Raw genomic sequence first — 23,920 nt, 5'->3', positions numbered from 1 at the left:
TGGTTCCAAGAAATTAACATTAAACATGATCAAGAGGAAATACATAAGGAGTGACCATTTATTGTGCAGGCTTCTGATTGCACTAAAGATTGATTGTAATAGTACATAAAATGTACAGATGTTAACAGAAGAGGCAATGTAAAAGACATTACGTCAACGTCACTTTTGATTCATCACATTTAGTAGAATAGTAAATAGCATCAGAATTCACTGAACAAATTGTATCTTAATGATGTAGTTGTATTGAGACACGTGATATATCAATGATGGAATATTTCTCAACACCAGCAATAAACTACAACTACAATGAAGTTTAATATATTTACATTCTCGCATTTTGTTTACTTTTTTCCATTGCTTTGTGTATGTTTTTCTTTTACTTCCTTTTTTCATTTCAGTGGTTTATTATTTCAGTTTTATATAATACTAGTATTTACAGGTATATTTTGTTCACAGGTATGGTAAACACATTTATGTTGGTATGTATGTATGTTTTATTATGGGTCAGGTATCAATTGCTGCTTGTGAGAAAAAGGTTTGTGTTCAAATGTGTTGTGTTTTATGGTACTGGACTGTATAAGTTTACTTTGGTCAAAGTAAAATGTAAAATGTAAAGTTTGCATTATTGAAATGTATCCATTTTATTTTTTTATGCATTTTAAAATGATTAGCAGTATTTTAGTTTGCATTACCTCCTGATTGTATTTCTAAAGCTTTTCATATTTGTTTTCATTTTTTTGTTTTTAAGTGAAAGCATGAATTAAAAAAAAATAATAAAATGGAAAAACTTACAAACTAAATTTCCCCAGATTACTGAAACATTCTGTAACAAACAAGTAATTCTATAATGTGATGTCACCGTGGATAAATTCAACAGTCTGCAACATTTTTTTAACAAAATCCTCAGAAAAAAAAAAAAAACATATATGCTGCTGGAAGGCAGGAAAATATCTACACACAAGCACAGGCCTCAGTGAGTAACAGGAGTTCATCCACAAAAAGTGAGGACATCAGTAAGAATCCCAGACAGAACACTCTGGACTCAAACCAAAGAGGAGCATGAGCTCAGCTGTCTGTGGAAGCATTGTGAAATGTGTTCGCATGACCCTGATATAACACTACATTTCTGTTATACCTCCTAATTCTATTTCTTACTCACCCTGTGCAACAGACTGCACAGTGAACGCAACATCAAAAAATGGCATCCTTTAATGGTTTTGGTTGGACCACAAAATCACAGCCCAGGTCACCACGTACAATCACTAACTCACATTTACACACTTACTAACACTTTTTTGTCACTGTCTTTAAGAAATACATTCTGCAATCACATGGCTTGGCTGTTTTATGTCAGGAAACCAATCCTGTAACTCATGCATGCTCTCATAATTATCATAAGACAAACCATGCAAGCATGATGGATCAAGGTGGCATCATGATATTGTGATGGGCCTCCTTCAGTCTACAGTCTTCAGGCTCTTTGGACAATGCAGCCAGTCATTTCCATCTCAGGAAGCTCAGCGTTTCAGCAATGTGGTAATGTAACTGTGCTCTAGAATGTGGTAATGTAACTGTGCTCTAGAATGTGGTAATGTAACTGTGCTCTAGAATGTGGTAATGTTACTGTCTTCTGCATTGGCAGACTGGGGTTTGGTGGCTTTAGGATTTCGTAATTTCCTGAGAACCGATAGGACGTGATTTCCAGCTACTACTGCATGAAAGAACTGGAAGGTCTGAATAAATCTAATGTTATGTAGAACCAGAAAAACGTATTTCTTGTGAAAGGACTGTTTGTTTCGTTTTTGGAAATTTTATGAAAAATCACACCCTAACCCTGACCCTAAATTGCCAGTGAGATATCTATATGCTAGCAATAATCAATTCTCTCATGCAGTACTTGCAAAGTTTGTTAGTACTGAACACACCTCAGTTCAGCTATACTTACAAGAAACAATCGCCACTGTAAAAAAAAAAACCCGAATAATTTTAGACTCGAATGGCCAAAAGCTGCAAACTCGTTCATGTACAACAACGTCTTGCCTCAGTAAATATCCAGCTGTATAGCGTCGTAGCGGTGCGCGTCGTCACCACCAGATGGCGTGGGTTGACGACACTTCGGCATCTGTGGGAATGCATTGACCAATATTAGATTCACAGTTAAACGGTACCAGCATATGTGTGAGACTTACGTACAGTTTTCTCAGTGGCTTTACAAGGGCTACAATGTGTGGAGGGAGAAAATATGGATATAGGCTTCCCTTTTTCACGCTCAACCATGTTTATTGTTTAACGTTTCACTCATCGAGTACCCGAGTATCGAGGGAAAGCTGATCTGGAATAGATTGGTTTTCCTTTGACGCTGGTGCAGACACGTTAGTTCTGATAGTTAGGTCTGGTCAAAATGGCGAGCCCCTTGTAGGAGACATGACATTTTGTATGCCATATGTATCTCCAGATTTGAAAAGGTAGATTATTGGTATTTATTACGCGTCAGGATGATTCTAAGGTGCGCTTTGAAATCCGCATCTTCCGTTCTGCGGGAAAGCAGCGCTGTTTCCAGCAAGAAGCTGAACTGTGCGGAGATTGTCTCTAAACACGGTGCTTTTCGCACAGTGGCGTTACCTGTGCGACCTTTAACAAGTTGCTTTCATAATAGATGGGCTTCAGATTCTGAAGAGGTGAAAGGTACGTGTTTTTCAGAAAGAAATTCATTATGTAGCTAGCTGTATGGCTATTTACGCTAGATCGGTGAATGAAAGTCAGACGTCATGTATTCCTTACGTACAGATGCTGGGTCATCGTAAACATGTTACCAGCTACTATGCTGTGCAAGACAACTGCAGACTCGATAAGGACTGTTAGCTAAATATTCAAATAGTATTGTTTTGTTGATTTACTAATTAATTTTTAATTAAAGTTGATCACTGAATTAAATAACTCCCTGTCCAATACTAGAATATTTGAAAAAAAATGTAATCATGTAACTGTAAAAACTCTACATTAACGTTATTTGTAAAAGCCAGGAACCCGAGCTGCGTTCTGCAGACGAGAAAACGGCCGCATACGAAGCTGGCTGGCCTAAAAAATTAGCTACCAAACGTTACAGAATAATTACAGTACCACTGATGTATCCGAGAGCTGCAACACGTGACCTTAAAGTCTATACTGACCTTTGGCCAAATCAAGAGGACCAGCCGAAATTAATCTAATCCAAGGCCAGACAATTTTTTTCATTGATTCCGTATTGACCGTATTAGCTATGTAAAGATTCCATATAAACCAACTAGATCTGCCTCCATCTGTCCCTGTGTGTTAGCCCTGATCAGCGATGGCATAGTTCTCTCTTCCTGTAGTGTTTATCGTAGCGCTTACAGCGCAAACGTGGGCTGAAGCAACGCGACTACGCAGATGGCCGACTCCGGCTCTATCTTGCGTGCTGGTATACCACAATATTTTCTGGTAGACTGAAGTAACATTAGTCAATATTGCAAAATAGACGACGGGAAACTACCCATAACGTGATCCACCAAGCCAGTTTTTTTTTTTTTGGGGGGGGGGGGGGGGGGAGGGTTTACCGATTGGATTTATTCTTAGGGTGACCAAAGAGATAGCCTAATAATATCACTAATCAGTTAAAGGTTAAAGGATATGAAAATGTTTTATTATTTAGCACAAAACTATGTTGCACCGGTGCTACAGCAATGATTTTGGACATTGCGCAGACAACAGTAGAAATGCAGTTAGTTTGTTGTCTGTAGAAATAGCGATTTATACAGTACTGGTTACTGGCCCGATATGAAGTGATTTTATACATTTAGTACTAAAACTTCTCTCACTCATTGTATTGTTATTGTGAGGGAGGACAGCGTTATTGTGTGCGGTGGTTTCTGCCAAAATCCCCCTTTTTTAAAGGGGGATTTTGATTTTACCAACAGTCCATACTTCCTTCTTTTAACATTGTTCTCTCCTTCACCAACTTTGATGAGAGCAGCAAAATTGACTCTTGGTTTCAGTTATGGTTACATTATTAACTAAAGAATTTTCTTATGTTTATACATGAACTTGAACACTTGTCTTCAGCTGAGAGTTGGGAATGAACCAGATTAATAGAATAATAGATTAATATTGGAATAGTAGATTATGTATTACTATGAGAGCTGTCAAAATGGATTTAAGATCTTAAGAACAAAGGCTCTCATGCAGCATTTGACTATGGAACAGTTAAGGAACGGTCTCCACATGGTTAGCAATGTAGCTATGCAGAAATTATTTTATTACTGTGGATTGTAATCTTGCTTGATGAAGGGATCTGGATCTCGTTCACTTGTACACTTGGTATATGTTATGCGTTGAGGAAGTCAGAGGCAACCAGGCTATTTCTCACATTATGGTGCCTTCTTACTGGCCAAAGCCTGGATACAGTAATGAATATGTGCTGAGGATTCAAATTGAAATTACAAAATTTTAAAACGAATGCCAATATGAAGCAAAAAAAATGCCTTGCTACCCTTGTACTGGGTTATAGTTTTTATACACCAAGAGCTGTGTCACATTCAGTGATATCCATCACACCAGATCTTTGAATTATTAGATATTATCCAAAAATATCCAGAATTACCGTAAGGTGATAGCATCGTAATATATTTCATGTAGCATCATTTCTGTCTGTTCTCTGTGATGCTATTCAGGGCTGGCTGCAGGGTTTTTTTTTTGCCAAGGTGGCAAACTTTGTCTAATAATTTGGTCTTTGATGTAAGGGCTTGCATTCTCTTGCTGACCTAGCACCATTCTACCTCAGTAACCCACTCTGTGTCTGTGTCCCTATATGGAGACTTTACTGTTGTGACTCCCAAAAACTAGGCTTTGCACTCTTTCCCTGCTCTTGAAGCTCATCAGGGCCTCCACATCTGAGCTAAAGGTAGCTGTGTGGCTGTCTGTGAGACTGAAAGTGGGTGATCATCATCTTAAAGGCTGCCACAGACTCAACCATAAATTATAGGCAACAAGACAGTCGGCTCAGAGAATAAACCTTGTTTCTCCTGGTGAGCTGTCCAATGTTAAAAACACAGCGCAGAGCTGAACGTAACCGCTCAGCCCAAACTGAGTGTGACCACACTTAAAAAGGTAGTTCCCCCGCTCTTCTCTCAACGTAAACTCTGTGAGACGAGGTGCTGAAAATTGCAATCAGGCATCTGCAGGTTTGGATTTTTTGTGTCAAAAAGAACAAAAACCCTTCTGCAGCCTTGTTTGCCTTGTTGTGGCTCTGTATTTAAAACTAAAACCTTAAACTCCTCACGAAAACAGGCCCAGAAGCAGTGGGTTGGGGGGCCTGCTGGGATGTGGCCATGTACATTTTTAAAGCCCAGCTTCAGAGGGTAAGTGGAGCACACGGGTCAATGTAATGTTGTAGTAGCACATGTGGGTGATGGAGTGTCCTGTCATTGACCCCATATGTTCCAGCTTTTGAGTCAAACTGGTAAGATGGGAAAGAAAAAAAAAAACATTTTTACAGTTAAAAGATTGTGCATACAGTTGTAATTAATGTAGTAGCAGTGTGGTGTAGTGGTGAGGAGTAGGGCTGTAACCCAAAGGTTGCTGGGTCAATTCCCTGCTCGGGCACTGCTGTTGTACCCTTGGGCAAGGTACTTAACCAGAATTGCCACAGTAAATATCCAGCTGTATAAATGGATAACATGTAAAAATTGCAGCCTATGTAAGTCGCTTTGGGTAGTAGCATCTGCTAAGCAGCTAAATGTAAATGTAAATGTAAAACTCTAGGAATTACAGTTAAGTGCATTGCCAAGCCTGAAAAGTCCAGATTCCTGTATTTTAAAATCTAGTGTATAAATTAGCTAGAAGACTGATCGCCCTGGTGGATGTTGCTGCGTTATCAAACCGAAACTCCTCAGAGTCACTTTGCCCTCCGGTGTTGTTTGCTGACGTGAGACATATCAATTTGAGCAGGAAACCAACCTGTTACTTTTTTCATAAGCGGATATGTGTTGCAATGGAAGATTTTACCCAGAAAAAAAATGCTTGCGTTTCTCAGGGGTGGGAAGATGCTCTCTTAGTGTGTCAAGAGGATGTGGGAAACCAGCGAGTTGGCTTCCTCCCCCCACCAGCCCAAAGTGTCAGCTGTGCTCTCACCATAGCGTCTCTTTGCTGGCTGCTACAGGCGCCCTGCAAACCCAGCTGCCCCCTCTGCTTCCGTAGCGTGCATGGTCGGGTGTGCAGATGCGTGCACAGCGTCCACACGAAGCCTGTGGAAGCCCCAGGGATCCCCACTTTACTGTGTTACTTTTGCTGCTGTTACACTCCCATGTTCAGCTGTGTAGCACACCGTACAAGAACGTGCAACAGCCAAGTACAGCACACAGGGCCGAATGCATTTTTACCGAGCTGAAGTACAGAAAATGGCAACGTTTGTTTCGAGCTAAATGCAAGCAGAGTTGTGTTTTGAAATTTTGAGATTCTGTGAAACAAAGAGTCTGTGTCAGGATATAATTTCACCCCTGAATTCTCCACTGTGCAGTAAATTCGTCTCCTTTGGGGTTTTTTTTTTTATGTTTATTGTGTGTTTTTATATGTCACCTGTATTTCGACAGGTGATGGGAGCTTTGCTGTGCAAGCAGTGAGACACTATGCCAGAGCCACGAGAAGAAAGGCAGGTGAGTTATGATGGAGAATTGGTCTATTGCTGAAAGGGAGCATGCACATCCTCCCTAGAATCCCGGGTTTGACGTGTGCTGGAAGCGGCATGTCGCGTTGAATGCCCTGTGTAAATGGGGTAGACAAAGGGAGGGTGTTTGAGCTTGGTGACTCCCCCCTCAGGGTGCTGATATTCTGATATTTTCTGTTTTATCAGAGATTCAGAGTCAGCTGGATGATCTCCCCCCGACCTTGCTGAAGAAGGAGTACACCCCGGTCCCTCTGGCGCAGACGTGAGTTTGCGTCTTTGCCTCTCACTTTTCAGCCTAAAGGCCTAAAGTCCGTCTCGGCGAGCGTTCACAGGCACTGAGAATTAGAATGGAATCCCCAGCGCTCTCTCTCGTCTTCCCGAATGATGCAGATAGCATTGCAGCTTTTACTCTGACACCTGCAGATCACCACACGAACACTTTTATTTTGACATTTTACACATGCTTATTACATTATTGTGATGTAAGTTAACGTATTGACCACCTGTTGATTGCATTATTGTATGATGTCACTTGTGTGTTTTAGAGAGGGTTTAGAGTGAGTACTGTGCCATTCTAGTAGTCTAATGTGTTATATGGTTGCATGAATCTTATCGTCATAAGCAATGAGCAAGGCATTGGAATCACAGAATAGCGCCCGACATTAGCGAGTTACTGCAGGAGAGGAGCTCTCATGTTTGCTCTCTAAAGAGGAAGATGTGAAGGGGAACAGAACCACCCATGCCTCCACGCCAGTTGCAGCTGTCATGCATGTTTTGCGCTCATACAAATTCACACCTTGGCATTAATGTAACAGCTTGAAGACAACCACAGACTTTCATTTGCAAAGCCAACATTAAACTGAGTTTCTGAGGCAGGTCTCAAGCTCAAGGAAATCGAGTTCAGTTTCCTTGTACACATTAGAATCATATAGGAAAACTCAGGGCTAGTGTACATGAAGGAATACAGGAAACATTGTGTAACTTAACTTGTTGTAACTTTGCTTCAGTTTGACATCAGTAATTTTAATGACAGACCTATTTGGTTAGTGCTTTGTTAGAATGAGCTCTTTGTACGTGTGAATCCAGACCATTCCTGATACACCTGATACAGCAACAAACATCTGTTTCAGGTGTGTGCTTTTGTTTTGTTGGGATCAAAACCGCACCACAGTTATATGCACCTCAGTGTTGCCTTTCACAGCTGCGTCATGCCTGAATTGTCAATGCAGTTGAAATTCTTCTCTTTTCAGCACGGACGACGTGGTCAGGAGGCTCTTAACACTGGAGCTAGCAAGCCACGTAAGCCCCTAAATTACTCAGTTACAATTAAATGCACATGAATTTACCTTCAATTTATCGCTACCTGCAACTCTACCTTGTATCATCTAAATACGACTGGAAATACATATCCATCCACACACACACACATACATACATATATATATATATATATATATATATATAAAAATTCCCAATCTCTGTATGTATATCTGCTGTGGAACGCTGTTCATTTGAGGAAGGGAATTGACCTGACCTGCCCACAGTAAACATCGAGCTGTATAAATGGATGATACATAAGCTATGGCAGTCGCTCTGGATCCAACGAAATGTAATGTTACGTCACCAAGTGGGTCTTGTGTTTTCAATCATCAGAAGGAGAAACTGACCGTGAAAAAAGAACAGCTGGTGGCCAAAGTAAGGAGGCATGAAAATGACCACAGCTCAACTGAGGTGAAGGGTAGGTTCCCATGGTGACAGGGGATAAAGAGGAGCACTCTGGCCTGGTATGGAGACCGGTATGGAGGCTGTCCATCAGGGGTGTGTAATGGGATGCAAATCTTTCGGTTTTGATTTCAGTGGCCCTTCTGACTGCGCGAATCCGGAATTACCGGGAGCACCTGCAGAAACACCCCAAGGTGAGCGGAGGGGGGCGGAGGGACTAAATATCGAGTCGCTTGGCTGCGTGAATCGCGAATGGCAGTGTGGCTCATGCTCGGTTTGCATCTCTGCGGCAAGCAGCAACCTCTGACCTCTGACCTCTGGCCTCTGTGGTTGTGTGTCACGGTAGGACAAAGCCAACAAGAGGCGGATGCTGATGGCCATAGACCGGAGGAAGAAGCTGCTTAAGTACCTGCGCCGGACACGCTACGACACCTTCGAGCACGTCTGCCAGCAGCTGGATATCACCTACACCTTCCCCCCCGAGTACTACAGGAAGGTGACCCGGCGCTGGCTGGCCAAGAAGGCCCTCTGCATCAAGGTACTGAGGGCACATTACCTTACATTAGCATTTAGCAGGAGCGACTTACATCAGTTACAGTTCTTTTTTTTTTCCAATGTTATCCATTGTGGGTACCTTGCCCAAGGGTACAGTAGCAGTGACCCACTGGGAATCAAACTGGCAACCTTTCAGTTACGAGTCCTGCTCCTTAACCACTATGCTACACTGTCAGCACCTGAGCCGTCATCAGGCCCCACTCCGTCAGCTAATGCTGTTGCTGTCTGATATCGTCCAGTAGATTAAGTGTTCACGGCTCATGGCACCATGGCACAGGTATGAGGTGCTGCCAGTGGGTATTCCTAGCTTTGCAGTGTACGCACCTTGGATTCACATAAGGGATAACTTCTACAACTTCTACAAATGAGCACTGAACTGAACATACTCTAGTCCCGTTACTCTCTTGGCTGATCACCATTAGAACGGATTTCCATAAGAGAGCACAGTAAAATCAGAATATGAAACTCCTTCAGCTAAAGCTGTACAGCACAGGGTGCTGTCCACACTTACAAACTATTTTATTCAGACAGAAAACTTTCTTATTCAGTAGCCCTTGATGTGTGAGCCATTATCCAGACCCACAACTCTTTGACTCTTTATTGATTAATGATTGCCTTTTGACCTAAGTGTGAAGAACTCTCCTCATCACCGCTTTTGTGCCTACAGGCAAGCTACATTACTTGAATGTTTTCAGTATAACCAACAGTAGTGGTGTTTAAATTCATGCATGTATCAGATCAGTGCTCGTCACCACTAAAACTCCACACTGGTACTTTCAAAGCGACGAGATGTGGGTTTTGTCATGCGTTAGCCGGGCTGGCTTTTGCACAGAAAGCTCCTGTGTTGAGTGTGGATTGTGGTGAGGTGACAGATACCTCTTTCTCTCCTCAGGTGTTTAAGGAGGTTCAGAAGCGGAAGAAAGAGCAGAGGCTGAGAATGAGACAGGCGGCCGCCGCTACAAAGGCAGAAACAGCCGAGAAGTTGCCTGCTGAAGTCCCAGAAAGTGCAGCATGAGGATGGATACTCCAGCACTCTGAACTGATTGGTTATGTCTGGTCACGGCTGCTTCAGTGGGAAGAAGCCACAGACAAGAAACAAACAGCATGCTTTACTGACACAGGCTGTCCCCCCCCCCCCCCCCTCCGTGAAGCTCTTATTCCCCCCCCCGTTACTTTTTATATGTCTCACTTATTTTATTTTTGACCTGTACTTTTTCTGACCAGCACAGTTCTAATATCTAGAATATCTTTTTTTTTTCCCCCACTGAGTTTGTTCAACAGCAGTCAGGTGTCTGATGTATTGTGTTGCATCATAAACCATGTCAGGACAAACCAACATTAACTTGTACTTTTCAACATCAACAGAAGTGGACTACAGCTTTTCACTGTATGGACAAATTGCGCAAATCCATCATACATGACATTAATAAAAGTTTTCCAATTCCTTTCTCTGTTGTTTTCATTCACGTGGAATGTGAAGAATTGTTTATTAGACAAGGGCTGTGCCACAAAGGTACAGTAATTCAGATATGTATGGTTTTACACACATATACATATACATGTAATTTTATCTGTCCTTTTTACAGATTCTGTGTTTGCCCACGCCCTGTTTTTCATATTGCTCATATTGTAGATAAGGCATTTTAATCTAATGCAACAATCGGCAGCCATTTGCGGTCTCCGGAAAAGCAAGTCTTCAAATTTTGAGGCTGTGGTTAAAACAGATGTGTAAGTGTCATGATAGCAGAGTTATAATTCATCTTCCCAGAATTCAATATGCTTTTTAGGATGCACATAATGGCGATTAATATCTAATATGTAAGATCAATCTAGCTGTCTTTCACTGCCAGACTAACAGAGCAGTCACAGTACTTGTGTTACTTTTGTGTTACATTTACTCTAAAATGACCATGTAGCAGCCCACCCACTGAGCGCTTTACACGCATCTCTTTGTGCAGGTCTCTGGTTATCTGTAGATTGAGTGTTGACCTTCATCGGAAAAAAAAGAACGCAGTGAGTAACCACCTCTGTGCAACGCTAATGTGTGATGAAACTTCCTGTTGAAGTCCTGATTCAGATCTTAAGAGGGCCAGTGCAGCTGATGTGCTCGGTAAGTGAAGGGTTCTTCCCCTCAAGCTCTTGATTTGGCGTTTTTACCTCCAACTGTTAAAGGTAGTGCTTAAATACTACAATTGCTATGAATAGTAGCCATGTTTTTGGCATATTCATACAGTTGCTTGTGATTTTGACAGATCAGAGTTTCATATATGTAAAAGTTTGGGGTATTTTGTTTTTTTTTTTGTAATAGAGGAAGAGTAGAATGCTGTCTCACATTCTCTGCATTTGAATAATGGTGCAAACAGATTGCTTTCTTTGAGAATGAGATTTGAAAAGAATTGTGGATCATTGCAGAGAAACTGCTGCTCAGATTTATCATAAATAAGATTTTTTGAAAAACTTTCGCAATTCCTTCAGACTTTATTAACTCCCTTGGTCTTATGGAGCTATTCATTTTATAAATGTGCTTGCTATACCATCTAAAAGGGTTACATTTTTCTCTAAATGAGCTTTATGTGCAGAGAAATACAAGTTTAAGAGTAAAGATGACAGAGCAGTGCTGTTTAGTCAAAAGGAAAGTTTGCTTTGCAGTTGAGAGGTGCAGCAGAGTTTGCATTTCCTTTGAAATCTGCCTCTGTGACACACCACATTAAAACTGTGAACCTCTTGAATAAGCTTTGCTGTATTGTAAACACCTTAAGAAATAAAGCCACTGAACACTGATACAATGAGCATAAATGTGCTGATAGACTGAATTTCTGTGATGTGGGAAAAATGGAAGCAATTACATCTGCTTGCCTTATAATAACGACATGTACTGTGTAGTGTTTACCACCATTTCAACTCCACTGAGTGTTTGTGTTTCTTTGTTGGAGTATGGTAGCAGTTGCTGTTTTTTCTCTTAGTGGATTCCCTCCTCTGGTATGACTTCTGAATCAAATCAATCAAATCAATATCAGTATTATCTTCTTTTTTTTTTTGTTTTTGTTTTTTTTTTTTTAGTTTTTTTAGTTAGCGTCCTGTTTGAGATTCAAAGGCTAACCCGTTTCCTGCTGATTCTCTTCTTCTCTCTCTGGTGCTCCAAGGACGTTACTGCACATTTTGGCTGACATGTCGAACCCAGCGATCACCCACCAGCCCGGCGGAGGGCAGTACGGAACCAACGTGCAGACAGGAGAGTGGAGCACAGGACTCTGCTCCTGCTGTAGTGACTTACTGGTCTGTAAGTATGGACTCCAAAATGGCATCCTGTGGCCGTTTTCCACATTTAATTCATTAGACATATTTGCAAATGTTTAAATAGAGCAGCAGAGGGACTGCAGAAGTCTCTTTCAAGCCAGGAGCAGCTGGGGACAAAGAGGATCCCGGTTTCAGTGCTGTGTCACTGAAACATGGTCGCAGTATGAGTACATAGCCACAGCGTTGTACGAACATTGTGAGAAGGTTGTAAGCTAGCTACCTTGTCTGCTCAGTCATGGTCTGTAGGAGGCTTGGCTTCTCTCTAGGAGCTCTGAATGTTATGATGTTTTTGTGGTGGTGATTTTTATTCACTTTCTGCTGTCTTGGCTGTGTAGGTGCTCTGGGCTTCTTCTGCCCAATTGCACTGGGCTGCTATACAGCTAACAAGTACGGAGAGAATGCCTGTTTGGCCTGTATCCCGGGAGGAATGACCGCTATGAGAACTCACATGCGGCTGACATATGGTATCCAGGTATGTCACGTTCACAACAGGAGCTGAAGATTTGGGCCAGACCATTTTCAAAACATCTTTTGAGCACCGAAAATACAACAGTGTTCCTGCTTGAAGGGGGTCTGGTTGCATAGAATCGCACAGTAGTTTTATCTCTCCTACTGGGTGTTTTGATAAGAGTGTGGTGAGATGGAAATGAAATTGAAATATTGCTCAACTTTTGTTTCCAGTTGCAATGAACGTCTGTTATTATGTAAGGGCTGTAAGGCATGTCCAGGGTTACCAAATCATAATTACGACAACAAAGTTGTGAAAATTTGCTTTTTTTTTCTTTTACAACAGTTAGGGTGAGATGTGTGAGTAGTACTTTATAGCCACATTATAGACATTGCAATTGTGCCCAGGAACAAAACTACTCATTTGAAAGAATAAGCAGACCTCAAGAGGGGAAAAGATACTGGGCACTAAAGGGTTAATATGGCTTTGACCATTCTTTGGCTCCCCACAGGGGCTTGTGAGTGAATATGTGTTGGTGGTTTTAAATGCAATCAACTTCTCTTTCAGGGCACAATATGCAATGATGCGTTGATGACCTTCTGCTGTGGATTCTGTGAGATGTGTCGGATGGCGAGAGAAATACGTATCCGGAATGGAGATGCATAAAAAAAAAAGATGCATAGTTTGACATATTGCATATTTTACTGAGTACGCCATGGTCTGTTTTTTTTTTCAGGTATCATGAGTTCTTGTGTTTGTTTTTTTTTTGTGATGAAAGCACACATCTGTTTTTAATTAAGTTCACCAAATCATTAAGTAAATATTCCTGTAATAGCCCTTGGTCTGCAGTGTATCACATTTGTATCAGAGATTGTCAACATATTAAACTGCAAGTCTGCAAATTATCTGCCTATATCTGTCCTTTTTTAGACCCACTGAAAATTCTTCTTCCCTCAATGTTTATTGAAGGGCATGAGCTCAATGCGTGTAGCACTCAGATCACTCCGGTCTCTGTGTCATTGGGGTGGACTGACAGTGGAAAGATTATTTCATCTGCCAAGATGATGTGTCAGTGGGGCCTACCCCATTCCTAGAGAGGGTTTTGGGGTATATTTGTTATCATTTACTATTTAAAAACTGCACTAAGTAGTACAGACAACTGGTGTATCGACAATTGATGTATCGTGATAGGGTGTTGGGCCACCAGATCCACCATAAACAGCTTTGTTGTGCCCTGGCATTGAGTCTACAAGTATCTGCAACTCTGCCGGAGGGATGTAACGCCACTGTTCCACAAGAAATAACAACACTTAGTGTTTTGTTTTTGGTGGTGGAAAATGCTGTCTCACGCACCGCTCCAGAATCTCCCGTAAATATGAGATGAGTCAAGACTGAGCGATTGAGACGGCCATGGTATTTGCTTTACACAATTGTTATGCTCGTCAAACCATTCACCAACCACTCCTGCCTTGTGGATGGGGGCACAGTCATCCTGGAAGAGACCTCTCCCATCAGGACAGAAATGCTCCATCGCAGGATGAAGCTGACATCTCAGAATGGCTCTGCATTTGTCGCTGTTTAGAGTTCCCTCTAAGGGGTTGAGTGGATATAAACCATGCCAGGAGAATGCACCCCACACCATAGCAGAGCCACCGGAGTTCCTCACCATGGGAAACATGCACTCAGGCCTGCAGACTTCTTTCAGCGTGTGCCACATATGCACTTGTCCACGTGTTGAGAACAGAGTGAAGGATGACTCATCTGACCGTATGACTTTCTTCCACTGCTCAGTGGTGTTCGTTAGACCACTTTACTCAGAAACATTTTAGGTGTGATAAGGGTTTAATACACTGCAGCCCAGCCACAATATCCCTCTCTGTGAAATTCTCAGACTGTTTTTGAAGAAGCTGTGTGCTGACACGCTAGAGTGATATTTGCGGTAAACTGACTCATAGTTGCTTGTCTGTTTTGCCTTGAATCTCAAACTAATGTACAGACATCATGGTCAAGGAGTATGTAGTTTTGACCACAATTGCCCCTAGGTGGTTATGTTTTGCCTCAGACTTCCATGCAAACATCACCTTAGCCACTGTTTGCTGTGATACATCAGCAAGTTCAGCAGTCTTTGTCACTGAAGCTCCTGTCAAATGTGTCCCAGCAATCACCTCTCTCTCTTAAAGTCACTGAGATCTCCTCCTCCACCCATGATGGCCAAAATAATGGGCAGTTGGGCCCATTATTTTATTATTTTTATATATCATCCTAAGTTTGATGGAATGTTAATTGCTTAATTAACTCAGGAGCCACGTCTGTGTGGAAGCAATTGTTCTCAATATACTTTGCATCCCTCGTCTGTCTTTCATTTTGACAGTTACCTGGTGGTTCACAACTGTCCACTAAAGGCGACCAAGTAGGCCCCATAATTCCCACTGTCAATTAATGAACTACAAAGGACCAGACTTATTTTAGTGTTCCATCTGCCACTTCAATCAGACACAAAATTTGACAGATCGCATTCTTTTCAGATGGTATGGTAGAAAAATAAATAAATAATCATGAATTCTGAGTAACATGGTCCTGGAACAGTGTTTAGTTTGTGCGAGACAATGCAGGCAATTTTTGGTGAAGCTTGTCTTCATTTCGACATAGGTGTGTAGAGGACGTCTTTTACACGTTTGAGTAATTTTACTTTTAAAGCGTTTTTTGGAGATGGAAAAATTACGCAGGCACACCAGGGTAGGATTAGTGCGCAACGCCTCCTCTTGTATGACGCGTTGAAACAACAGCAAAAGCGCCGTCTCTGATGCTGCAGTAACAGCCATTTTGATTGGTTCTTGCTCATCGTGACCTGGCAACCAGGTAGCATCCCACAGACGCTTTCATCCTCCGCAGTCAGATCGCTGCTTAGCGCGCACAGGGTACCGAAATAGCCAAATTAGTTAACTGTCCGGTAATACATATTAGCATATTGTGGAGAGAACGCAACGAAGTGAAATTCCCCATTGTTAATGTTGCTTAGCTCTCAAGTGAATAAACGAATAAGCTGCAAAGATGTCGTCGAGGACGTTACCTCTGCTTTTTATTAATCTTGGAGGAGAAATGCTGTACATCCTGGATCAACGTCTGCGAGCACAGAACATCCCAACCGATAAAGCCAAGAAAGGTAGACTAGCTGATCTCCTGGTTGCTCGCTGACTAGTTGTAAATGTTCGTTTTAGTGACGTTAGCAAGTCCTGAAATTAAACCTAAACGACAAAATACGAACGCTATCTAGCTAGCTGCATGATATTAGGGGGACGCACGCTAACAAGCTAGCGAGACTAGCTAGCTAGCTAATGGTTCCATCAGTCATTCACAAGTAATAGATTGCTGTTTAACTGGCTAGCTAAGTAACCAACACCAGTTACATTTAGTACGTTTACAGCACACTGAAAAAGCTGGACGTGGGGTTGCAATAGTTGACGGATAATGAATACGGATAATGCATTTGCCGGAGCCATGGTTAGCTAGACCCAGATATCTGGCAGCGATTCGAAAATGGAGTGCGACTTTCCTAACTAGCTCGTTTAGTTGGTTCAAAGAGAAAACTGTTCTGCTCCATAGCCAACGAGCTATTTGTAGCTAGCTAACAAGTTTGCAGGCTAGTATGGCTGTCTTCCAGGTAAACTTAGCTTGATCGCTTCCAGTCTACGCTTTACGTGGGTTGAATGTTCTACTGTCAATATTTGAATGCAGTGGTAAAAAAATCTCTTCCGGCTGTATTTTGTCTTTGATAAATAATACTTTCAGGAGTACCGTTTGTTGTACATCTGCACACTAATAAAGTAAACGATCGCTTCGTTATTTCTAAGGCAAATCTATTATGTCGTGTTCTCATAGAGGTTCGTAATCCACCCTGCGAATGGAGATTTGTGTGGTTGACGCTGAAGTTAACTGAATGCATTCAACAAGCAGCATGTGGCAAACACATTTTTTCCGAAGATTTAAAGTGATGACTGGGTTTAATTTTACAGTAACCCTGGCTTTCCGTACTATCTGACACGAAGCTCTTCAACTAGTACATCCAACTTAGGAAGACTGGAGTGCATTACAAGGGGTGGTCGTGTTAAACATCCACTTTTGACAGAATTATTCATGCTGGCTCTTGGGGGAGATTTCATCGGATGGGAAAAGCGTGGAAGAAGTTCCACATGGCTCAAAACCTTAGTAATTCTGTGTCGGTTTAGAAATTGTGAAGCTGTCACCAGGCAACAAAACATGGTGTAGTCCTGGGCTCTTAGGTTTTCATAAACCTACATAGAGGCAGAATCCCACAATTCTATTAGTCATCTGCCCTGCAGTAAGTAAGGATGTAGAGTATGGATAGCCATTTCACATGCCATGTGGCATAAGACAGTGTTGTATCTTGTTCACAGTGCATGTTTACAATTTCAGCTTCACCCTTTACACCCCAGACACACTTTTTTCTTCCTGCAGTCATGAATGACATCATCACCACCATGTTCAATAAGAAGTTCCTGGAGGAGCTGTTTAAGCCCCAGGAGCTGTACTCTAAGAAGGCCCTGAGGACTGTGTTTGACCGCCTGGCCCACGCGTCCATCATGAGGCTCAACCAGGCCAGCATGGACAAGGTAAGAGCAGAGAAAAAGCATGCTCACAGCTCCCCCAGGAGTACTCACCGGCTGGTAGGAATTCATTTATTTATTTTCTCTAATGAGCAGTTACATAAAAGGGACCTTACCTTATTAATCACGGTGCCAGTCATGTCCATTACGATCATTTATGTAGATTTCTATGAAGACGCATAACCTGTAAGAAGGTTTTCAAATGTGCTCTATCAATTAGCTTTATCAATTTTGACTCATCTGTAAATATAGGGTAAGTTTTGTTTTTAAAACACGTGTTTGGGAAAAATGTTGCACATTTAGGACTATATGACATATTCCTAGCATTATTATTACCATGTCCGTATCATATAAGATTTCAAAATACTTTCAAAATGCTCATCAAATGCATTCATGTTTTACAGGAAAACACTAGTTTGTAGTGTATTTGCTTTTTAATGGACTGTGGCTGTTTGTGACTTGTCCCTGTAGCTCTATGATCTGATGACCATGGCGTTCAAGTACCAAGTCCTGCTCTGTCCTCGGCCCAAAGACATTCTGCTGGTGTCCTTCAATCACATGGACGCCATCAAGGACTTTGTGAGGGACGCCCCCAGCATTCTCAACCAGGTGGATGAAACGTACAGACAGCTGATTGAGGTAGGAAACCTCTCCACATGACAGTGGATGTGTGCCAGTCTGTTATAAGCAGTATCCATTTTGGAGGAACAGCAGCTGACTATGAAGAATGGTCAGAAAAGCATATGGTCATGAATCATTAATCCTGGTGTTTAGTGAAAAGTAATACGACATCTGGAAACTTTCACTGGGGGAGGCTCCCGGAAAAGAATCTCTGAATAAGCAGACAAAATGACAGTATTTCCGCCACTTTTGTCTGCAACAGGTCACCTCAAAAGTTACTTTTTTGCCTGTTGGCTTGTATACCCCTCTCCAGGAGGATCTTAGCAGTTTGCACAGTTGTGGGTCCCAGTCTTTACCAAACGTGTCATCCCTGTCAATCATGTTGAATGACAGATGAGCTGGGGATGCAGTAGGAGAAGGTGCAGTAGGTCACAGTCCTGCAGATGGTACAGAGCAACCTGCATTTCAGGTTCAGAGGAGAACTGGAATATGGAATTTGTCTACATGAGACGTGTGTGCAGGATCATATCTTTATTGCCATTCACTAATGATTGTTTTTGTTCTTATTCCTTATTGTTGTAGATCTACACACCTCTGTCTGGAGGAGAATTCCAGCTGATCAGACAAACACTGCTCATTTTCTTTCAAGACATGCACATTCGGGTGAGCCTTTGCTGGGGTAATATCTTTAATGTGCTGTGCAAACCTGTGAGAGGGGGGAATGTGTGTGATGGAGTTGATTTTCAGGCTTGCATTTTTATGGTCAGTAATCCTTGAGATGTATGTATGTTAGTAGGCCATTGGAATTCAGTAGTAGTGTGTGAACTGACAGGAATTGGGATGGAGAGGGGGCCTGATCCAGTTGTGGTCAATATAGTTGTTGAAAATGATTTTCCTTGTGTATGCAAACAGTGCAAATTTGTGTTTGTTTTTTTCTGTCTACACAGCAGTTTAAAATGACATGATATGATCTCTAAAGCCAAAGAGCAACCAGTGCATATTACACTAAAATATTGGGTGAAATGTTCTTCCAGGTGTCGATATTCCTGAAGGACAAAGTGCAGAACTCCAACGGACGCTTCGTCCTCCCGACCTCTGGGCCCGTTCCGTATGGGACGCAGGTCCCTGGGTTAATCAGGTATGCTTTGCCCGCTACAGCAGGCCAAACTGCACACCCCTACACCCCGGCGGATACAGCAGCCTCCCCGAATCTGAGCCTGAAGGTCGTCTGTCTGTTCCACCGGGTTTTTCTGTCTCTCTACATCCCCCAGTTTACTGAGAGCAGGGAGAGGAGCTGAACTCTCCCATCAATCAACCGACTGATTCGATTACGCCATTAAGGGCCCAGGTGAAGCCTGATTTCCCCTCGCTGTTTTGTGAGGTCTTGATTCCTTCTGTTAATAACATTACAATAATAGCAATAACAACACAGGCAGCAGCACTCACTGGAGAAGAAAACACACATTATCTGTGTCATTTCAGTATTTTTCGGTGTTCGCTCTCCCTTTAACTGAGCTGCGGACAGAGTCTGTGCTCTTTGGCCTCTGTTGCCATTTCATTTGCAGCCATTCTCCTGTCTACGTCTGTCAGACGGATTCATTGGCAGCCGTCTAATTGCATTAGCCAGAGAGCGTTGCATGTTCAGCCTCTGTCTAAATTTAGAAGGGCCCTCTTTTAGCTCGGTTGTAATTGGCAAAGGATTGTGTGCAGCCATGCTTAAAACTTTTGGACATTTCTCACGCAGAGAGAGCACAGCCCCACGTGGTTACCTCCAGCCTGCGCAGTGTTAGAGTTACAGGGTGTAAAAAACACTTACGGGGGGTTGCTACGCTTATGCATCCTCTGATATGGCAGAGTATTACTGCTTTGTATAATAATGTCACCAGTTTATTGGAAATAATCCCCCTTTTTTTTAATGGCAGGTCATCTTTAGTGCTTCGAATGAGTGTTGAGTTAATACATAAATGTAACACTGTAATACACTAGGTGGCTACAGTTTCATTAATGAATATGTAACTGAATGGTGAGTATTCAGGATTGCTGTAAGTAATGTTTAATTATGATTTTACTTTGTCTCCAAATCCATTGTAGATTCACTGTCCAATTCATAATGGTAGAATGAGGATTCTGTTGGTCCTGAAATAACATGTAGGATTTTAAAGGGACTGTAGTGATTGCATGTTTGATTATCTGATATTTCAATGAAGTGACCAAACCATGCGTTATAATGCAATGGCCAGCAGGAATACAACTTTGTAGCCATTGCCATGTGGTTTATGTTAAGTGCATCTGAGCCTGGTTGGAACAAACTGTAGATGGGATGCCTCCAAGACAGACCAGGTTGCCTGCTCATTTGCTATATCTGATTGGCTACAAATAGCACAGACTGGCTCTCTGTCAGACTGCCTACTTATTCCCTGTTTCTGATTGGCTTAAAAAATCCCAATGTGAGTCTTTTGGTTTGACTACTTACTCATTCCCTACCTTTGATTGGTTACAAAAATGCCAGTCTGGCTGTCTCAGTCTGACTATAAATCTACAGAGCCTCCTTTGAGAAATTTTGTGTTGAAGTAAATAATATAAATAGAAAAGATCTTATTTGAGATGTAAGTCTAGGGTGTACAATAACCCGTATTGCTTCATTTTATTGTATAAGCTGTGTAAGGGTACAAGTGTTGCAGTTGAGGCACAAAGCCTTCATCCAAGGATCAAAGTCCAGTTCTCTAACCCCTGCTGAGCAGTGTCCAGGCGCAAGCGCTGAAACAGGGAGTAAGGTGATTAAGAGGATGAGCCGTGTTCTCCCTGACTTCTCCCAGGATCTTCAGCTGTAACGGAGAGGAGGTGAAGAGGCTGCAGTTCCACAATGGGGGCAGCTACTCCAGCGCGCTGCGGGAGGGCTCCTTCGAGCTGTTTGGAGAACGAGTCATCAAACTGGGTACCAACATGTACGCACCGCCGGCCTCGCTGGGCCTTCCAATGGCGTACCCCTTGTTAACGTATAATCACCCCTACCCCTCGTTAGCATACAAACAACCTTACTCCTCATTAACATATAATCAGAACTACCCCTCATTAACATCTAATCAGCCTTACCCCCATTAACGTTTAAACTGCCTCACTCCTCATTAACATATAATCAGCCCTACCCCTTGTTAGCATATAAACAGCCCTACACCCCTCCCACCCCGACGCCCCCGCCCCCCCCATGCCCGTGACCAGTTATTGATTACTAATGTCTGATTGTTGTTTTGCCTGTGCTGTGCTGTGTGGTGTCATGTCGTTCAGGTACAGCGTGAGTCGGCCAGTTGAGACACACATGTCAGGAACAGCGAAAAACTCCGCCCAGCACACCAAGGTGAGAGCGGCCTGATCTGCAGCTTCCAGAGTGGCTCTGTAGCCCTGGGCTGCCCGGTCTACGTGTATTTTAAGCTCAGTAAAGTCGGCTTATAGTGCTTGCGTTTTACATAATCTAACTGCGCTGGTGTCGCTAGGTTTTTAAGGAGGAAGTGTGGAGCAGTGTTGCACCGGGGGTTTGAATCCCTGGCACATGAGAACTAATCACACATCCAGATGTCCTGTAAAGGAAGACCAGGTGATTTACCAGAAAACTGGCTGAGATTACATTAGGATACTGTTGGACATAGAGCAGTCTTCTAGGACATTTTATTTGCTAAGACAGTGATGAAAGACAATGAGTACTACCATGAAAAGGCCTGCTTTCTCACTGTTGCTTCCCAGGTGAACACAGCCCCTAACCCCCTGGCTAAAGAGGAGCTGAACCTGCTCGCTCGATTGATGGGAGGTCTGGAGGTTCAGAAACCAACCAACGCAGACACCGGGTTCCGGGTCAACCTGTTCGCCACCGACGAGGAAGAGGAGTGAGTTCTTCCTCATCTCTCTGTATCCGGAGCCTTTGGTTCTCAAAGCACAGCTTGGGTCTCACACATTAGCCCTTTATTCAGCTGCATGTTTAATGAGGTGGTTTAGGGTCAGCACCCTCCTCAGGGACACAGCTGCAGTGCCACGCCTGCGGTCCTCTGGGTCGTGTTCCCTGACCGCTGTGCCACGCTGCAGATTTATCAGCTTGGTTTGTTCGCTTGAGTGGTTTAAAAGAAGAGTTCAGGACATGGCCGAGGAGGCTTTTTTAGTAGCTTTCTGAGTGACTTTGTGCTTTCCTCATGCAGGGAAGCTTTGATATCCAGACCTGCAGAGCTCTCATACGAAGTCATAAATATCCAAGCAACAAAGGTAAGAGTTGTGGTGATCCGCATTACATCATTCAGTGATATCACTCAAGTAATCAGTAAATCAGTGTAATTTCATGTATCCCACTGATGGCAAGTCAACGTCACCATTTACAGAAACACTAAGAAACAGATCAATGTAAAGGACATATTTACATATACACAGAGATGGAGAGAACACGTACCTAGCCATTCATATGGTTATTATAATAGTGACAGAGAACAATGTCTGTGCAGTGCTGGAATAAGACCCAGAGAGGATCTCCAGTTTTATGAAAGTGCATCAAAGTCAGTATTTCCAGGCTCTCGTAGTGTGAGGACGTGCTGGAGCCCCACTGATTTTGTGCACATGGTGTTAAATAATTTTGGCCTCAGTTTGGAGACCTTATGGCTGGGATCCGTCTGTCCCTGGCGCTGGCACTTTCAGTCCCGGAGGGCCACGTTCCAAATAATGACTTCAAGTAAACAATTTGGCAGACAAAGTTGGGGCAGAACAAAAACTCGCATCCCCACGGTGCGACCGTCCCTGGACGCGGTCCTGACACCGCCAAACGGCCAGCTGCTTCCCACCGCGGAAGCGGAAATATTCCCTGACTCTGTAAGCCAGCCGGGCACTGGCCCGGCTCTCTAGCCAGCATAATCGGTCTAATTGAATAACGAAGGATTACGTGTAACCTAGGGTCAGACAGCTTCCTGCACAAGATGTGGGTAGGTACGAGTGTGTGACGAGGCTTCTGATTGGTCGTCTGGGTTGTCTGTCAGGACCAGCAGGCCAGTGCCGAATTGGCTCGGATCATGGGGGAGTTCAAGGAAGAGGGGGCGCCGTCGGAGAGTCCCAGCAGTAAGGGGGAGGACCTTCTGGCCATGATGGATGGACTCTGAGATGCCACTGACCTGTCCCTGATTAGTGGAAGATTGAGGGGCGGGGCCAAGGAACCGTGCCAGGGATATCGCTTCGGTTACCCTCACCGCCAAAGCAGGCTGCTAATCTCACCCACACCAGGAACCCTACCTTAGTCTTTCACATAGATTCATGACGTACTGCTGTGAAAAAGGATGTGTTAAATGGAAAATCTTGATGGGTTTGTACCATGCCAAATCCAGTACATTGTGGATTTAACTGTGGATGCAGAGAGAGAAGTCATTGACGTATTTTGATATGTCCTGTGTCCAGAAGAATGCCTGGGTTCGAATGTGGACACGCATAGCCATTAGGTACTTTCCTGTCATTATGGGTCTGGTTAACCATGTACACTCCCATCATCATAGCGGTTCCTGAGAATGAGTTGTTTTAAACTCCATTCACCTCACTGCTTACTCCTTCTGGGGCCAATATGTGTCTGTAGCAGTATGTCAGATGCTATGCCATAAAGAGTTTCCTGTGATGTAGATTTGTTATTTTGAAAATGGAGATGATTATATGCAGTACATAGATGCTATTGTGGGATACATATTTTCATTCTCAAAATGTTTTTTGACATAACTACAGTCGCAGCTCACGCGGGTTGTAAGCTGTAGCAAGAGTCATGTATTGACATTGTCCTGTTTTCCTTTTTTCTCTGGCTGCACAAGGAGTTTAATGAATCACTTCATGAACCACTGTGGTATTAAAAAAAAAAAAGACCTTTTAAAAGCGTGAAACAGAGGGTACGGGACTCAAGTGCACTTGTAGTTGTAATTCAGGAACATGAGTCACTGAGATGTTCAGAGAAAAGCTCTGTGTCTCATT

At 42.9% G+C, this 23,920-nt stretch overlaps 3 protein-coding genes across 3 annotated transcripts; all 3 read left to right on the top strand.

Moving 5' to 3' along the window:
• The first annotated feature begins 2,407 nt into the window (after nt 1-2,407).
• mrps15 (mitochondrial ribosomal protein S15) lies at nt 2,408-10,071 on the top strand. Its single transcript, XM_036539322.1, has 8 exons — nt 2,408-2,685; nt 6,606-6,668; nt 6,866-6,941; nt 7,930-7,978; nt 8,333-8,417; nt 8,537-8,595; nt 8,748-8,939; nt 9,849-10,071. Exons 1-8 carry the CDS (start codon nt 2,496-2,498, stop codon nt 9,969-9,971), a joined length of 837 nt encoding a protein of 278 aa, XP_036395215.1. The 5' UTR covers nt 2,408-2,495; the 3' UTR covers nt 9,972-10,071.
• Nucleotides 10,072-12,053: 1,982 nt separating this feature from the next.
• On the top strand, nt 12,054-13,418 carry LOC118785171 (cornifelin-like). The gene is made up of 3 exons (XM_036539740.1): nt 12,054-12,236; nt 12,589-12,725; nt 13,269-13,418. Exons 1-3 carry the CDS (start codon nt 12,125-12,127, stop codon nt 13,365-13,367), a joined length of 348 nt encoding a protein of 115 aa, XP_036395633.1. The 5' UTR covers nt 12,054-12,124; the 3' UTR covers nt 13,368-13,418.
• A 2,185-nt stretch (nt 13,419-15,603) lies between these two features.
• On the top strand, nt 15,604-23,540 carry oscp1b (organic solute carrier partner 1b). Its single transcript, XM_036539088.1, has 10 exons — nt 15,604-15,864; nt 17,178-17,332; nt 17,798-17,965; nt 18,530-18,610; nt 18,982-19,085; nt 20,764-20,892; nt 21,233-21,302; nt 21,686-21,825; nt 22,132-22,195; nt 22,954-23,540. The coding sequence occupies exons 1-10, from the start codon at nt 15,753-15,755 to the stop codon at nt 23,071-23,073; spliced, it is 1,143 nt and encodes a 380-aa protein (XP_036394981.1). The 5' UTR covers nt 15,604-15,752; the 3' UTR covers nt 23,074-23,540.
• The last annotated feature ends 380 nt before the right edge of the window (nt 23,541-23,920 follow it).

The sequence above is a fragment of the Megalops cyprinoides genome, chromosome 10 (assembly GCF_013368585.1).
Source record: "Megalops cyprinoides isolate fMegCyp1 chromosome 10, fMegCyp1.pri, whole genome shotgun sequence".
NCBI classification, from domain to species: domain Eukaryota; kingdom Metazoa; phylum Chordata; class Actinopteri; order Elopiformes; family Megalopidae; genus Megalops; species Megalops cyprinoides.
The sequence above is the reverse complement of the archived record's forward strand: the minus strand, read 5'-3'. Positions and strand labels throughout refer to the sequence as shown.